The sequence below is a fragment of the Colletotrichum paranaense genome (genome assembly GCF_030867605.1).
Source record: "Colletotrichum paranaense strain IMI 384185 chromosome Unknown Scaffold_25.1, whole genome shotgun sequence".
NCBI classification, from domain to species: Eukaryota; Fungi; Ascomycota; class Sordariomycetes; order Glomerellales; family Glomerellaceae; genus Colletotrichum; species Colletotrichum paranaense.
In genome coordinates, this window is record NW_026848983.1 from 166,455 (window position 1) to 182,966 (window position 16,512).

Below are 16,512 nucleotides of genomic sequence, written 5' to 3' on the forward strand. Positions count from 1 at the left end.
TAAACCGGTATAATACGTGTTGCTTCGGACATTTGCCATGTTGTAGACGTCGAAGAACGTAAGAAATATTTTAACCCAGAAAGACCCCATCTGAATGGCGATTATTCCAGCGCGGCCGTCTAAAATGTAAGAAACCAACTCCCAAAACTCCTGTAAGTCCCATCATACAAGCATGGCGGCGGCACCATTTCCTTCTCCCGCCGCCGCATTCCATTTTAGTATTTTCTCATGAGTCCGTATATCCAATGGTTCTGCTCTTGCCAAGACGGCTCTTTTACAAGTCGGTGCGGATAGAGGAGGGCCAGTATGCAGCCTGCGAGTACATGATTTGCGTATTCGCGTCCTCGGCGGCCCGTTGGCGGGCAATCAGGGATGAAGACTTTTTAGATGATGATGATGATGATGATGATGATCTTGCCGAGCCGGCGGAGTGCTTGTTCAGTTTGCTCTTGAGGAGGGACATGGAGCTGCCGAAGCTTGACATTGAGGCGGCGTCTGCCTCCTTTTGATAGGGGGATGAGGAGGAGGCGGAAGAAGAAGAAGAGGCCTTTGAACCCTCTTGTATCGCGGAGAGGAGAGCGTAGCTGTGGCGGGTGTCGCCGGTAATGGAGCTGGAGAAGGTGGAGTGCATTCCGGACATGGCTGCTTTGATTGTTTGGGTTTGTGATGGTTCGGAGGAGGGTTTAATGGTGGGTGGTTTTGTTCGGATAAAGCCTTGGAATAGAATAGGTGATCTTGGTATCAAGATGGGGGAAGTAGTGTTCGATTGTCTGATTGATTCTGAATTGCTTTGATGTTGATGAGGATGATCCAGAAAGACAAACCTGAGGATGAAGCATGGAAAGGTCTCTAACTTATACCAAGTCGATCCCATAGTTTTGAAATTCAAGACCTGAGAGTACGGTACTTTCCATGACTTACACACTTTGGGACTATGGACTTGAGATGTGGGTACGCATCTTGCTGGAAACCAGGTACCATAGCCCCCCAGCTGCGCGTCTCGATACGGCGTCATCGGTAGTCGTGGTCGTGGTCGTAGATGGGAAACCCTTTGCAGCTCGGAGGTGTGGAGCAAAGGGGAATCCGCAGGAAAGGGAGTCACGCGTGGCCGCCCGCAAGTCTGCCGGCCGGTATCCGTAAGGTAAACGGTTCCCAGAGCAGCGGGTAAGCCTACACTACGAACAGAACGAACATCCGGAGCGGCACTTGCGAACAGGGGGGGGGGCGGCTAGAATAGGACGAATAGACGTTGTTCGGTAAGATAGAAACAGCCGTGTGAGTCATTACGCCCATGCGTCCTATTGTGCCTCATGCGCCTCGATGCAAGCTTGCCAGCCTCATTAGAGTCACGTATGCGAATCTTGGGACTCTGTGATACCGAAGGGTGCGTATGCTCCATGTAAGCCATACAAGGCGGAAGTGTAGGTTAGATCCTTGGAGGTGATCGTCTTGGGAGCCAACAGGGGGATGGGGCCGGGGATAAGGTAAGCGCCCCGGTGTGAAGATGCACCGGATGATGTGTACTTTCATAGAGATAGGGTTTGATGGGAGAAATGGCTTACGTCCGTTTGTAGAATTTCCGAGTACACTATCTTACCTCCGGTACGAGTTTGCTGACAGACACGTCTGCCTGACGAGAAGCCCCATCAACGGCAGCAAGCCCCCCAGCAAACTCAGAGCACCCAGGCCTACTCTGCCTAGATTCGCGTAACATTTCTTAGGCTTCAGCTGCATATCTACGGCAACGAAAATGTATCAAGTGTCAAGTGTGTATTTTTTTTTTTTTCCAAAGCTTGTGGTTGGTTCATCGCGAATGCCATGTGCGGCGTCGTGGGAGTGTCAGTCGGAGTAAGATGCGGCCGACTTGGACTCGGAAGTGCCTACTGCACCGTAGCCCTCCCGCGATGTTTGGCCTCGTTTGAAACCATGCCAAGAATGCGGTGAAAAGATTCCCCAAGTGTCTACTCAGTCACCCAATGCTTTGCGCCGAAATTTTCTTCACTGCAAAAGTTTCCTCCTCTGGCCTGCGTACGTAGCCGCACTTACATGGCCTTGATCTTGGTATACGGGTCGCAATCTTGCATCCCGCTCATATCCGAGCTGACTCACTCCGAGTCACCTACCCCACCCGCCTTGCATTTCAGCAAACGGTTTCTAGACTTCTTCTTCCCTCTTTCGCTGCTCGAGGTGGTGTCGTCAGGCGTGGTGGGGCCGGGTGACGAACGCTCGCTTCACAGACAGATCGGGGCCGGTGCCGAATCGCCCATGGGCAACAACGAGACCTTGTTCATTTTCTCTCTTCTTCTCGAAGCGTCTCGAAGAAGCTTGCTGATGGCTTTAAGAGTCTTGCCGGGCTCCGGGCTCCTATCATTGGAAGTGTTCACTCATCACACTGATCCCAATCGAAAGAGACGATCCGGCTGTATAACCGCAGCGGGAAAAGATCAGACGACAGTTCTTAGTGAATCGGGCGTTGATCGTCCAAAGACCCGGGCTTTGCGATGATGAAAACTTTCGACACCGGGCGCCGAAGAAACTTTGTTATTCGGCTAAAAACAAGCTTAATCATAATGGGGGGATGTTGCTTCGTCTACCCATACCGTAACGTGACTACGCAATATCGTTGTTCTGTTCGTTGTACTTGCGGTCAAACCGTCAGCATCCCTGACTCCCATGGGGGCCGCGTGGCTGGTTAGGTGCGGCGTAGTCTGTACATTCAATGCGACGCGCAATTTGTTGGTGAACTTGATTGACTTGGCTACGTCAACAGGTCATCTAATTAAACTTTGTTTGCCAGAGTTTGAAGTTCAGTCTACTGCATCTGCTTCTCACCCGATCTATTCATCAGCTCTTCAACCTCTTCAGTTATAACTTCATTATTCCCGGCTTTGCAATATCTTGCTTCATTGGCCGCTCCACATGAGACTTCACGTGTATCATGGGACTCAGACACGACAGTTTTTCTTGTTTGTGGGCGATGGAAGTAGGATTCGGAGCACGAGGCGTTGCAAAACTCATATCAACGTGATAGATAACATGAGGTATCTTAGTAAGGCTCCGCTCCCCTGCGAGGTGAGGCTATGTGTCTTCATCATCAGCATACGCGAAAGACGCAAAGAGGCTTCGGTGATAGTTTATGTTGAAGGGATGAGAGGAGATTCATTCACCCCAGACATCCCGCTTGCGATTGTAATTGATTAACCACGAGAGGCTCTGAAACGGGAGACGCTTGAACATCGATCCAGCAGGCAGAACCACCATGGCACGAAGACACTCGGACAAGCTGGAGTTGCGCTCTAATTACACCGGGTCTGAAGCCAGGGAAAGGTGTTTGTTGATGCTAAAACGCATCGAAATTGTAAGGCTCTGCTCATAGCTGTCGCCAGCTATTCCGTCCAGCTTGCAGGGCTATGAACTCGTCTTTAGCTTCGATGCCTTACTATGCATACGCCTGAACATTTTTGACAAATACGGCCGGTTGAAACCTCTTGAGGTTGGCCGTCCGCGATAGACGGACTGCGAATGCCTTTCCGGCCAGTCTCAACAAAGGGCTATGAGTATTTCCCGCGCTTGTGAACCCCGCTTTGAAGAAATATTTTTGACGATGGACTAAGAAGTCTGTCCTGATATGATTCAAGTTACCATGAGAAGATTGCCAAGTGAGATGCAGTCGGATACATGTGACGGACATGTTATGGCTTGCAAGATGACCCGAATCCTGAGTTTCGCAGCAGCGTAGAGCTTAAATATGTCAAACTTGAGCTCTCTCACTCAGTCAAAAATACCGAGCATGAGACTCAGGGTTCGATCGGCGGCAACCTATTATATCTCGGAATGGTCTAAATCCAAACACGCTGTTGTAAGAGCCCTGAATTCGGTGTTTGGTGTGTCAAAGCCTGAAGTACTACACTACAGAAGTGTCCACACTAACAAGAAGAGGTTGAATGACTTTTGGACCAAGCAGAGTAGATCGAAAGTCACATAGGGAATAACTCTGTAGGAAATTCAAGCGTCGATGATAATTCTAGATGGACCAGACAGCTGAGAAAGTTGAGTTCCGTACCGACGGAAATGTGGTCTGTACCAGTCAGACGGCAGGCGCTCCACAAACCTTAATCAGCGCCTCACTTCTGGTGAGGTAAGAAAAGAAAAAGAAGAAGGGCGTCATGACGTTCTGCAAAACGGTCTAGAAGCTAGAGCGACGCTTGAGACGCCGCAGCAAAGGCGGTGGCCGGGCGCTGCGACGGCTCATCAGGCATTACCCCGCCATGTCTTAATCGGAGCTTGGATTTGGCTCTTATCAACGGGAATGATGGAAATGATGAATGATGTGTGGAGGGGCAGTCTCGTATTCGTGTTATCACGTGACGCGATTAACGGTTGAGAGACGGAGGCCGAAAAGAGATCAGACGGTTTGATTGGCCGGGCCGCCCAGATCGCACAGGTCAGGGGTAGCTGCCGTTCCTGTTGGATTGGCCAATCGATGAGCTCCCGCTGCTGTCACACGGGGGAGGGTCGCATTTGCACAACTCGTTGCTCAATGCTCCGAAATGAGAAACTGCCTGTTCATGTTGGTGGTGAGTGGAAGAAATTTACCTCTTTGGACGATTTGTGCATTCCCGTCTGCATGTTTTATGAAACGTCACTGGCCCCGTTCGGAAAGGCAGTCCACCGAGAGTGCATTGGTGTAATTGTAGGTACTTTTTCACAATATTGAGTTGAGTGTGGTCAAGTCACCGACAGACGCCACAATTCCGTGGAGGGCAGAAGTAGACGCGTGTAGCTGGTACTTTGCTTGGCGCAATGCAGTTTGGCTGCGTTGCTGGCGTTGGTTTGCTCGGGTGGGTTAGGCAACACATGGTGATTTATTGTGACATTGACAGTTGCGTTGACCATGGGACTTGAGCTAATTGGACACGGCTTTCTCGACTCGACCGAATAGCGCTCAGTGTACGGAGTACGGAGTATCTGTTTGGGATACCTTACCTACATCAATCAAAATACCAATGCTCAACACCAGGGAACGAAACAAAACAGACCATAAAGAAAGAAGAAGAAGGGAAGAGAAAAGCTGAACCGCCAGAACATCAAACAACCCGCGGCTCCTTGTCTTGTCCGAGGATATGTGACGGTCGCATGGATACGAATACGTGGATAGGATGAGAGGTGCTGAGCAATAGAAAGATTAGCCCATGACAGCTTCAATTTCGCATCGCTGAGTGGTGTGCTAGATTCAGGGTCATGAACCAACCCCACGTCCGGATCTTGCGCCATTCGGCCTATTCGCGCCCCATGGACGGCGGCCGAGACAAGCGATGGGCTACCAATGAGGGCAGAAGAAAGGTCATTCGAATGCCCAGATGTCCATACGGAGCAGACAAAGGGGGCGCGTTACAGCCCACAGGCCAACATGTGGTGCTGGGCCGACTATTGTGTGCGTGTGAATGTTCGGAGGCGAGCTGCCCTTGGCTGCTCGGTGGACACTGGATGGGCAATGCATGCAATGCGGCCCTCTTTCCCCCTTAAAGAAACGAAGCAACGACTAGGTATTAGGTACCTTACTACCTTTGGTTGCTTGGTTAAAAGCAGGTGAGTTGGACCCAACAAATTTTGACACTAGCCCTCCTGGTTGCGCTATCATCTATGCGCCGAAGCAGCAGATTCTGTCCCGGCTAATTAAGCAAGACATAGCCAGAAGGAACAAATTGTCATTTCGTTTGATCTTGGGCGATAGGCAGGCGGACATTCCACTTACCGGCCATCCGAGCACTTTGCGATAGTCTCATGTATTCATACTGAATTGAACTGAGACTGTGATAACCGCCCCGCTCCTCCCTTTCACTTTGCGCCGCGAGCTGTATCGAAAATCGTAGCAAGGATGGGAAAGACTGCTCATCGAAATCTGACTAAAATCAAAACCCAATGACCTTCTCTGGGGTAAAGTGAGTTTCGCTACTCGAGTTCAGAGAGCATGAGCTGAACCAGGTACTTGAGCAGAGGGCGCACAGGGACGGACGCATTGGTAAGGCAAGAAGAGACTTCCGGCTCACCTCGCCGTGCGATGGTCCCTGAAGACGGGAGTGCTTGGGCGATTGAGGCCTTGCGTATGCTTCGAAAAGTCCATAGGGCCTCCCTATTGAGCAGGCTGCAGAGTGAGGTGGTATTGATCAAGAACCTGGAAAGAAAATTCAGAATTTCAGTAGCCCACATCGGCCTTAACGGAGACAACCCACAAATCTATTGTGTTTTGATCGCCTTCTATGCCCCCGGTCGCAATTGGCGTGCGGAAACTGCTGTGGCCGCTCTCTATTCAAACGCAGAGGTGGGTTTCTCAAGGTAGAAAGACCTTAGGACCCCCGTTCGCGCCTATGTGTGGTGGCAGGGAAGGTAGGGGAGGTACAGGTACATCCCAGTGACCCGTCTTGCAGAGACTGGGACCTGCCTCGTTCACTTTCACCTGGCCTACCACAACGAACAACCTCGTCCGGGTATCCACCTCTTACCATGCCCCCCGTCCCGTCCCCGTCCATGCCCATGGTAATCGAACTCCCTTCTTTAATCTTTTGAACATGTCTTTCCCTCCCACTTCTCACCCTCAGTGCTCCTAATCAGCCTCCACCGAGAGTGTTGTTCAACTCACCTACCTCGCGCGGCATTCTCACTGCTGCCTCCTTTCTCTCCGAGGACCTCAACAAGCGCAAAACTCACTTGTTTGTAGCGTGTTGCGCCTGAGCTGTCGACCGACCCTTTCGCGCCCTGATATTTTTTTCTCCTTAGCCCGGCCGGCCTCCCCTCCGAATACACGCACCCCGATTTCGATATTCGAACCGACCACGATGGATTCCAACGCGACGACCTTCACTTCGGTGTTGGCCAATGCCAAGCTCGGCAATGTCAACATTCCCCCTCAAGTCGACTACGTGATCGAGAAAGTGGCCAACGCCAGCATCGTGACGATCCTTTTCACGCTACTGGCCCTCGCTGTCGCATATGACCAGAGTAAGTGATGCGCCCAGGACTGGCCTGGGAAATGGAACAAAATCTGACAAGCCATAGTCAGCTACATCACTTCCAAGGGCTCCATTGCTGGCCCTACCTTCAAGATGCCCTTCATCGGCCCCTTCTTGGAGTCTGTAAACCCCAAGTTCTCCGAGTACAAGGCTAAGTGGGCCAGCGGCCCTCTCAGCTGTGTTTCTGTCTTCCACAAGTAAGTCGTCTATCATATACACACATACTTCTAAGTGTGATGAGGTCTGACGGTGGCAGGTTCGTCGTCATTGCTTCGACCCGCGACATGGCCCGTAAGGTCTTCAACTCTCCTGGCTATGTCAAGCCTTGTGTTGTTGATGTCGCCCACAAGCTCCTCGGTCCCACCAACTGGGTGTTCCTTGACGGCAAGCCGCACGTCGACTTCCGCAAGGGTCTCAACGGCCTCTTCACCCGCCAGGCTTTGGCCTCTTACCTGCCCGGCCAGGAGGCAGTGTACAAGCAGTACTTCCAGGAGTTCCTCCAGATTACCAAGGATGCCGGCGGCGAGGCCCGTCCTTTCATGCCTGCTTTCCGGGATGTCATGACCGCTGTTTCGTGCCGCACCTTCGTCGGCTACTACATCTCCGACGAGGCCGTCCGCAAGATTTCGACCGACTACTTCCTCATCACCGAGGCTCTTGAGCTCGTCAACTTCCCCCTCATTCTGCCCTTCACCAAGCCCTGGTACGGAAAGAAGGCCTCCGACATGGTTATCGGCGAGTTCGCCAAGTGCTCTGCCAAGAGCAAGGTTCGCATGGCTGCCGGAGGTGAGGTGACCTGCATCATGGACGCCTGGGTCAAGTCCATCCTCGAGTCCAAGAAGTGGCGCGAGGCCGAGGCCGCTGGCAAGACTGAGGGTCTCGAGAAGCCCCACCCTCTTCTTCGCGAGTTCTCCGATTATGAGATTGCTCAGACCGTCTTCACCTTCCTCTTCGCCTCCCAGGATGCCACCAGCAGTGCCGCCACTTGGCTCTTCCAGACCATGGCTCAGCGCCCCGACATCCTCGATCGTGTCCGCGAAGAGAACATCAAAGTCCGCAACGGCGACCGCCATGCTGAGTTGAACATGGACCAGCTCGAGTCTTTGACCTACACCCGTGCTGTTGTCCGCGAGTTGCTCCGCTACCGCCCTCCCGTCCTCATGGTGCCCTACGTCGTTAAGAAGCCCTTCCCCATCACGCCCGAGTACACTGTTCCCAAGGGTAAGCATGTTATCGCCCTTCAGTGGTTTGAGTGAGTACTGATTTGAAATAGGCGCCATGGTCATTCCCACCGTTTACCCTGCACTCCGTGATCCTGAGGTGTACGACCGCCCCGACGAGTTCGATCCCGAGCGTTACTACACCGGCGATGCGGAGGAGAAGGGCGCCAAGAACTTCCTCGTTTTCGGAACCGGTCCTCACTACTGTATCGGCCAGACCTATGCTCAGCTCAACCTGGCCCTGATGATCGGAAAAGCCTCCGTCATGTTGGACTGGGTGCACCACCCCACGCCCAAGTCGGAGGAGATCAAGGTGTTCGCTACCATCTTCCCCATGGTATGTTGGAAATCGTCCCGTAAAAGAGTGAAAAACAGGAAACTAACAGGCGTAGGATGACTGCCCTCTTACCTTCAACGAGCGCACGGCATAGATCTCTTATAACTCTTTTCCCTAGGCTACGGGCTGGCAGTGATTTCGCCCAATGAATGAGCTGGGCCCGGCTGACGCTGCAAGACCACCGCTAGCGCGCCCCTGTCAGTGTCAGACACCACTTTAATCGACTCTCGGAACGGGAGGCTCGTAAAACTCGAGTCGAGATTGGTCAACGCCAGACCCCTAGACTAAAACTTGTAATAGACGTTTATGTGTACATAATTTTTTCAGGAGAACAGTCCTAAAAAGAGCGGGCGATGCCGCGGACTTTGAGTTGTTCAGGGACTATGATCCCTCGACGAGGATGGATATTGGGTAAACGGCCGATCCGAATGATGCTGGGTGACGATAGACTCAGTTCAGAGCCAATGGCTAAAAAAGAAACTTCAAATATCTTTGAGCCCCCTTGTGCGTTGAGTAACATGGACGTTGATGATGATGAGGAAACCGCGTAGCATCAACCGTAGAAATGAATGCCGAATAGACGTCAACCAAGACGGTACGCGAGCGATTGTTAATATCACACCTATTTTATCTTTTCCTATTGGATCAATATTAGTGAATGGGCCCCGGAGAGGATAGTATCTGATGGTCGGCGAAATAGATATAATGGACAAGGAGCCGGTGAAAGCCAAGTCGTCGAACAGAGATGAAGCCCGCCCGAGTGCCATCAGTGGAGACCGGCCAAAGCTGCAGGAAAAAAGCGGGCAGCACTGTCATCAACGCTGCACGGGCGCCAGGTCCCCGGGGCCCCGCCGTCCCTTGGCCGAAAGGAAACCCGCTAGAACTTCCCGCAATCAATTTAAAGCTCTCCAAGCTTCCAGCTCCCAAGTTTCTTAGCTACTCCCGTCCCCGAGACGCTCTCTATTCACTTTGACAACCGCGAGATTTATTCCATTTCAGGCAACTTCTTCCCTCCCCAATAGGCCCCTCCGAAAAAGAAAAAAAGACAGAAAGACAGAAAGAGATGGCTTCCACAAGGAGCGTATGCGCCAACGCCCTCCGGGCAAGCAGCCAGCTCGCCCGCGCCCCGACAGCGGCGGCCACGACGAGACGGTCCTTTGCCGCCGCGGCGACGTCGAATCTCCCCGCCCGCGTCGTTCCGGGGAAGACTACGACTCCTCTGCGCTCGAGAGCTGCTGCAGCAGTGACGACGAACCCGCATGCGACAACGGCACGCTTCTTCTCCTCGGAGAAGGAGAGGGTGGAGGACGACTACCACCAGATCTCGGCGAACGGGAGCAAGATCTGGGACTTTGAGCAGATGGCGGAGCTGGCAAAGGATCCCGGCAACGTCGTCATCGTCGGTACGTTTTGCTCCCTTATAGCCACAGGCTGATCATTAATGGGATTGTTCGTTCCATTTCGGCTAACTAAATCCACCCTTTCTACAACAGATGCCCGCGAACCACACGAACTAGTAGAAACAGGCCGCATTCCCACCGCGCTCAATATTCCCGTCGCCACGGCGCCCGAGAGCTTCCTCATCGCCGACGAGGACTTTGAGGACCGTTACGGGTACCCGCGCCCGAGCAAGGACACGGAGCTGGTGTTCTACTGCAAGGCCGGCGTGCGAAGCCGGGCGCTGGCGACGCTGGCGAGGGATGCTGGGTGGTCCAAGGTCGGGGAGTACCCCGGGAGCTGGTTGGACTGGACAAAGAAGGGGGGAGAGGTTGAGAAGGGCGGAAAGCAGATTGGGCAGGATTGAAAGAGCATCAGGTTTTCTATCACGCGGTTGGAGTGTATGATTCAAGTCTTGAGAGGTGTGTCATACGACACGGCACACGACATGGTAAGATAGACGACGACTTTTGATCATGATATTCGTTGTACAGATATGGTACATGAAACCCTACACTCCGGCGGATGACACAGCATCCCCCATGTTCCAAAAGTAGACAAAATGCAAGTGACGAGCTCCTTTCGCACGCTCTTCTATAACAGTCTCTGAAAGGTTCTTCTAGTGGTGACTTTGCAGAACCCCAAGGGTGAATCAAAAGGTGGGAGGCGCTCCCTCGGCAGGGGGGTTAGCGGGCGTAGCGGGCGGCGCCGCGGGGTCCTTGCTCGCGACGGGACTGCCGTGGGCGAAGAAGAGGATCTTGATGGCCAGCGAGAGGCCGAGGTGGAGGGCGACGACAACGACGAGCAGAATCTTGCTTGTCTGGTGGTCGGTGGCGCTGAGGACGGGGTAGAGATTGCGGAGGAGGAAGGCGACGGAGAGGCCGCAGCCGACGGCGACGAAAACCCAGTTGAGGATGTTGATGGGGGACCAGCTGATGAGGGCGACGGGGATCCAGATGAGGTTGGCGTAGCCGTAGAGAGCCCACTGCTCGAGGAGGTTGGCGGACTCGGAGCCGAAGTAGCGTAGGGCGAGGTAGAGGGCGACAGGGACGAAGAGCGTGTAGCCGTAGATCAGACCGGCGGCACCTGTGAGGAGTAATGTCAGTGATCATCATGGAGGACTGTAAGCTAATTGTCAAGGAGTCTCACCACTCAAGAGCTTGAAGTCATAGGCGAACGGGCCTGACCCTGTGCTCGCAAGGTACTGGCTGATGGTGCCGCCGAGGAAAAGGATCAAGACAACGGTCGTGGCGATCCAGAAGGGGCCGTAGAGGTCAGGGTTTCCCTCCAAAACGTCGAGGAAGTTGGCGCGCGGGTACAGCGCAGCCCAGCAGCGAGAGAGTACGGCCGAGGTGTCGACGTCAAAGTACTGGGCGTAAAAGTTGATGCTCCAGAGGAAGCGCTTCGAGGAGCCGGACGATGCTGTCGCAGGCGGCGGGAGGCCTGACGCAGGCGCCTTGCGAGTACCCGGCGTCGTGTCATTGAAGTTAGAGCTGTGGAATTCGAGATCGTCTTGGAGGTCGGTATGGCCGAGGTCGCCCTGCGAAAGGAAGTGCGTTTAGTCTTGGGGGCGTTTGCGAGGAAGATGTAAGGAAGGGAGCTCTCACCTCGTCGTCGACGTCCACGACGGCGTCGTATCCGGACCCGGACCGTGACATGATTGGCTATTGAAGCTGAGAAGAATCCGACCTTGGTTTCCGACACTACTTTATGCCTCGTCGAGTTGTGGAAATGAAGCTCTGGGCTGCTGGGTCGTCGTCGTTGGAGATCGTGAAGTCGGACAAGTTGGGACGGTCGATACGTGTGTACGTACGAACACGGAACACCTCGAGCTTTGGACAAGGTGTCGTAATCCCACATACGCAGTTTGGCCCTGCAGCTCCCTGGGAAGAAAAGTCTCCACTAAGGGACACATCCCTGTAAGAGCCATACCAACGTTGCACTAATGCGGATAAATCGCGTCCCAGTTTTATGCAAGCACACGCCATTTCACTCCATGTGCTCAGAAGAATTTCGATAGAAGCATTAGACACTATCTGATAAGATCAAAATCACGAAGTTCACATGCATGACGTGCATCACCAAATTAAACGAGATATGGTTCTGAGGCTCTGTATTTCGCTACTGTGCTGATTTTCCACTGTAGTCAATGGAGCATTGTGAGGCAGGTCAGTCGCCATCCCGCATCCATCATAGTACGTCTCTCATGCTCATTAGCATCTCCATGCTGCACTCAGGACGCCTAGGCGCGCTCTCTCGCCAAACGATTTTTCTCTCAGCCTCCAAGCATCATTTGTTGATGTACGACAAGGCATAAACGGGGTAGTCCGGGTTGTGTTTCCTTTGGACATTTGAGGTAGGAGGGCGACCAATTCAGTTTTTATTCGACGAACTGCTTGCCGATGGAAAGTAATGCTACCACAAAGCCCAGGAAAATTCGTATCCCTGCCATCCTCTCCAGAATGCCAGAACCCGTGACGCCGCAACCGTAATGAATCGTCTATTTGAGCTTCTTCTTGGGGCGGAGCTGGTTGGTGTGACCGCACTTGCGCTTACGGCAGTTGGTCGCACGGGGGGGAAGACGAGCCTACGTGATTCCATGTTAGGTTTTGCTTAGGTCGCGCGGCCGACCTGGGTTGGCGGGGGATGAGAGTAGAGGCTACTTACGTAGCACTTGCGGCAGATCATCTTGTCGCAGTTGAACTTGGAGGCAAGAGCCTTGAGGGAGGGCTCAATGATACCACCACGGAGGCGGAGGACCAAGTGGAGGGTGGACTCCTGTATGGTGTGTCAGTTTCCATGTCTCTTTGACCCATCATATCTTCATAATCCCCAGCGACCCGGATGCTTTTATCCCCCTCTTTTCAAGTGCCCCGCGCAATGAGACTAACCTTCTGGATGTTGTAGTCGGAGAGGGTGCGGCCATCCTCAAGCTGCTTGCCAGCGAAGATCAGGCGCTGCTGGTCAGGGGGGATGCCCTCCTTGTCCTGGATCTTGGACTTGACATTGTCGATCGTGTCGGAGGACTCGACCTCAAGGGTAATGGTCTTACCCGTCAGGGTCTTCACGAAACTGCAACCACCATCGTCAGCACATTCGGCGTTTTCGGACTTCGTCGTCGCATGGAAAGAGATTTTGTTGCGCTCGGCATCGGGCGGGAGGGGTGTTCGGGGTTGGCTCACATCTGCACTACACGCAAAATATCGTTAGCATCGCAAAAAAATCAACAATCAGAGCAGCGGCGCGCAGCATGACGCCGTCTCGCCTTGCAGGGGGCTCTCATCACTTACTCTTGCCGACGTTCGTGAACTGGCTGTTGTTACCGAGAAAGTTCTGGTGATCGCGGCAAATAATTGGTGGGGCGGGCTTGAGAATGAGTGTTGAGGTTGCGGCGCGAGCGACCGACAAGCCCTAATTAGGGCACGCGGGTACGGACATGGTCCGAGCGTTCAGGTATGTGCGAAAGTGAGCAGGCTGCGGACGGCTCCCTGTGGAAATTACGGGTCTGCCCGGTGTCACCCACCTCACTCTTGAGTTACGGTGACCTACATACTTCAACAGGCTCATCCTCTAGTTACTCTACTATCCTTGTGTTCTTCGCCATGGAAAAGTCCATATATGCCGATGGATTGGAAGTGGTCTCTGACTCATACAAGATGCTCGACACTGGGAACAATAAGGACGAAATATACGGGTTTTACATTTCGTTCTGGACAAACACTCTTTTCTACTTTAAGGGTATCTCGACGCTGATAATTCCAACTTGTGCACTTGTGCCCATCCTAAGGAGCTGAGAACACTTACATGCCCACCAACTTCTGTCTCTTGAGAAGGGCGTATAACAGCCCGTAATGGCCTTCCTCAAAACGGAGCATTATTCGGTATATGTCGGCTGCTCAGTATCCGACTCCATAGAAACGAAAGAACGCGATCGTTCACGTCTTTCGCTGGCTGCCCTGCGTTGCTCCTTTTGCCAGGTCACAATGTGGCCCTCGAGCATATTGACGGCTCGCACCAACATTGGAACGGACAGCCCTGCCAGCCGCGCCGCCAGCTGAAAGAAGTCCCTGCCTATGGGAGGAAGGTCTTCCTCAGATTTGTATGAGTGATATCGACTGGTTCGCAAACTTTCCTCCTCAAGTCTGTCGTGCGCATCTGAGTCGACAAACGATGCAGCCTGTGTTTGGACAGCGCGCAGCCTTCCAGCCATCTCATCCCCTGTTGTCTCGGACTCTGTATGTTTGGGGGCTTGCTCGTCGACGGGAAAGTACCTCGCGAGTAGGCTCTCTTCGGCTAAGTCGTTGTCAATTACCGGATCAGCAAACCCAAGGGTACTTTGACTTACTGTGTGCTTCAGTCAGCAGTGAAAGGTGTGTAAAGTACTCATCTAGCTCTTTCGGGCTCATTGATGTGATCTGAGACGCCGTAACGCCTGTGTAGTCAACGGTAGATGTAGCTTCATCTGGAGCCGAGGCTGGAGTCATTATCCTCTTCCATTCTTTCCAGTCAAGCTTAGGCACGATGAAGTTGTTCTCGTCCTGGGGAGCTGGCATGTTGTCCTCGAGTGGAAAGCAGTGCATCGTAGCAAGGACAAGGATGGTGACCAAGAGAACTTCTGGTTGATTTATGAGACGGATTCGGGTCTTCTCCAGTGGAAAACTGAAGGTTAAGTTGGCGATGGGCGGAACGCGGCGCGCAATCGCCACCGTCTCAACTGGGAGTCGTCAGTCGAGTCCATCTTTTGTCATGGCCAGAGGACCTACTAGGCAGGCCCAGCTCGCGTGCATACTGTAATGTCATCAGGACATCGTTGAGCGGTGGGAAGATCATGCCGTAATTGAGATGATACGACAAAGCCAGATTCATGACTGAAGCGTGCAGTTCTCCATTCTCGAAGGCAGCTAGGTTTGTCGACTTCAGCGGTATTGTATACCAAGTTGGCAATCGATCACGCATCTCCTGAGGTAGCTGGCGATACTGTGACTGGTTAGGGAGGATTCGAGTATGGCCGAAAGTAGTACCAACAGCTTCTTTGTACGGGATGCTCCCCCCTCTCGCCCACTTGCAAAGATCACCAATACGCGTGGGTATTCTCAGCAACATGCACCCCAGGAAGCAAAGGCCTAGTGTGTCAATCATTCGGGGTGCCGGCCACTCGCTCCCATTCTCTCCTGTCCATCTTTGTGCTCGTCGGTTCCGAGACTGGTGCTCCTCATCCTGGGCGAGGTCGAGTTGCGAGCTGAATAGCGAGGGCTCTCCCTCCGAGGCCGAGTCATCCTGAACAGCTGTCGCAGCTCCGGAGATGCGAAGATCCCAAAGATCGCGGACAGTCGTCTCTAGTTCCGGCTTATGTTCCTTTGTGGTGACTAGCCATATTACCTGCTCTCTGAGGATGAGCTGCAGGCACTCAAGATACAAATCTCGTGCTTGCTGGCCGGTGAGCACTCGTCTGATGCGCTCCTTGATCTGCTTCTCCTTCCGAGCCACGCGACCCTTCTGGCCGAAATCCTCATCGCCAAGGTCAAATTCAACATATCCCTGGTTGAAAGTGTGAGCTGCGGCTCATCATAGGAGATGCAAAGCATGGCTTGGACAAACTTGAAGCTGGTGGCCTTCCTTGGCGCAGAATCTCAAACCATTTTCGAGATACCATTTGCGGGAACCGCAAAATTCACATCGTTCTCCTTTTGGAAACCTATGAAGGTCCCTCTCCGGGGCCATGGTGCTCTGACTGATAGGTTGGCCGTACTTGGTTGCAAAGTTGATCTAGGCAAAATCGTCACCAGATTGGTGAAGTTTTTGACAGTGCGCGGTGCCCGTTTCTCGGGACGCACCTTTACCAGGCAGGCGGAACCTGGCAGGCAATTTGTCACAAAACAGTCCCCGAATTATATTATCTTCAGACCAAGACTTGAGAGTGCTCAAAAGGGACTATCGAATTTAGGGATTTCAAGCATTTAGTTTTAGGTAAGTAATATGTCACATAGCTTGACCAGCTGAGTCTACCTCACTCATACTGACAGCCCACGATAGCTAAGCCGTCATCGTGAAAAGGAGCCTATCAAAACTTCACAGTTCTTACAGATGAACAAGGTAAGACTTATAAATGTAGGAGCAACAACATGCAGCTTGTAGTCGAATCACTTTCATGAGCATTACACATTTGGCGTTTTCACTAAATCTGTACGTAGAGTTTGAACGAAAAACAGAGACCGCGTGGTGGAGATATGTACCGCTTTTCCATCGGACAAATCTGCTACCACCGCGAGGCTCTCCCATTTTTTTCACCTATCCCATTGCTAGTCTGATCGTCGTTAAGAGTCTGTGGGACAGACAAAACAAAGGAAAAAAGTCGTGCGACATGTCTTGCAGTTGTCAAGTTCGCGTACCCAGTATCAAGTCCTGTCCAGATATAGCCTACGCAACGACTGACGGGAAACCGTTAATTTCGAAGCGCCAAGAAATATCGCAAGAAATGTCCCCAGTCTGCCAACATCTGCCAGCAAGG

General features: G+C 52.7%; 5 protein-coding genes across 5 annotated transcripts; 2 read left to right on the forward strand and 3 right to left on the reverse strand.

The window, feature by feature from the left end:
• Positions 1 to 274: 274 nt before the first annotated feature.
• CPAR01_16446 (uncharacterized protein) lies at positions 275 to 640 on the reverse strand (the record flags this gene model as incomplete). The annotated part of the gene is made up of 1 exon (XM_060500691.1): positions 275 to 640. One exon carries the CDS (start codon positions 638 to 640, stop codon positions 275 to 277), a length of 366 nt encoding a protein of 121 aa, XP_060340604.1.
• Positions 641 to 6,836: 6,196 nt separating this feature from the next.
• Positions 6,837 to 8,661, forward strand: CPAR01_16447 (cytochrome P450; the record flags this gene model as incomplete). Its single annotated transcript, XM_060500692.1, has 5 exons — positions 6,837 to 6,999; positions 7,057 to 7,207; positions 7,267 to 8,231; positions 8,284 to 8,567; positions 8,623 to 8,661. The coding sequence occupies 5 exons, from the start codon at positions 6,837 to 6,839 to the stop codon at positions 8,659 to 8,661; spliced, it is 1,602 nt and encodes a 533-aa protein (XP_060340605.1).
• A 969-nt stretch (positions 8,662 to 9,630) lies between these two features.
• Positions 9,631 to 10,371, forward strand: CPAR01_16448 (rhodanese-like domain-containing protein; the record flags this gene model as incomplete). The annotated part of the gene is made up of 2 exons (XM_060500693.1): positions 9,631 to 9,970; positions 10,061 to 10,371. 2 exons carry the CDS (start codon positions 9,631 to 9,633, stop codon positions 10,369 to 10,371), a joined length of 651 nt encoding a protein of 216 aa, XP_060340606.1.
• Positions 10,372 to 10,656: 285 nt separating this feature from the next.
• On the reverse strand, positions 10,657 to 11,662 carry CPAR01_16449 (Yip1 domain-containing protein; the record flags this gene model as incomplete). Its single annotated transcript, XM_060500694.1, has 3 exons — positions 10,657 to 11,090; positions 11,154 to 11,544; positions 11,612 to 11,662. The coding sequence occupies 3 exons, from the start codon at positions 11,660 to 11,662 to the stop codon at positions 10,657 to 10,659; spliced, it is 876 nt and encodes a 291-aa protein (XP_060340607.1).
• Positions 11,663 to 13,878: 2,216 nt separating this feature from the next.
• On the reverse strand, positions 13,879 to 15,725 carry CPAR01_16450 (uncharacterized protein; the record flags this gene model as incomplete). Its single annotated transcript, XM_060500695.1, has 4 exons — positions 13,879 to 14,297; positions 14,350 to 14,718; positions 14,768 to 15,542; positions 15,603 to 15,725. The coding sequence occupies 4 exons, from the start codon at positions 15,723 to 15,725 to the stop codon at positions 13,879 to 13,881; spliced, it is 1,686 nt and encodes a 561-aa protein (XP_060340608.1).
• Positions 15,726 to 16,512: the final 787 nt, after the last annotated feature.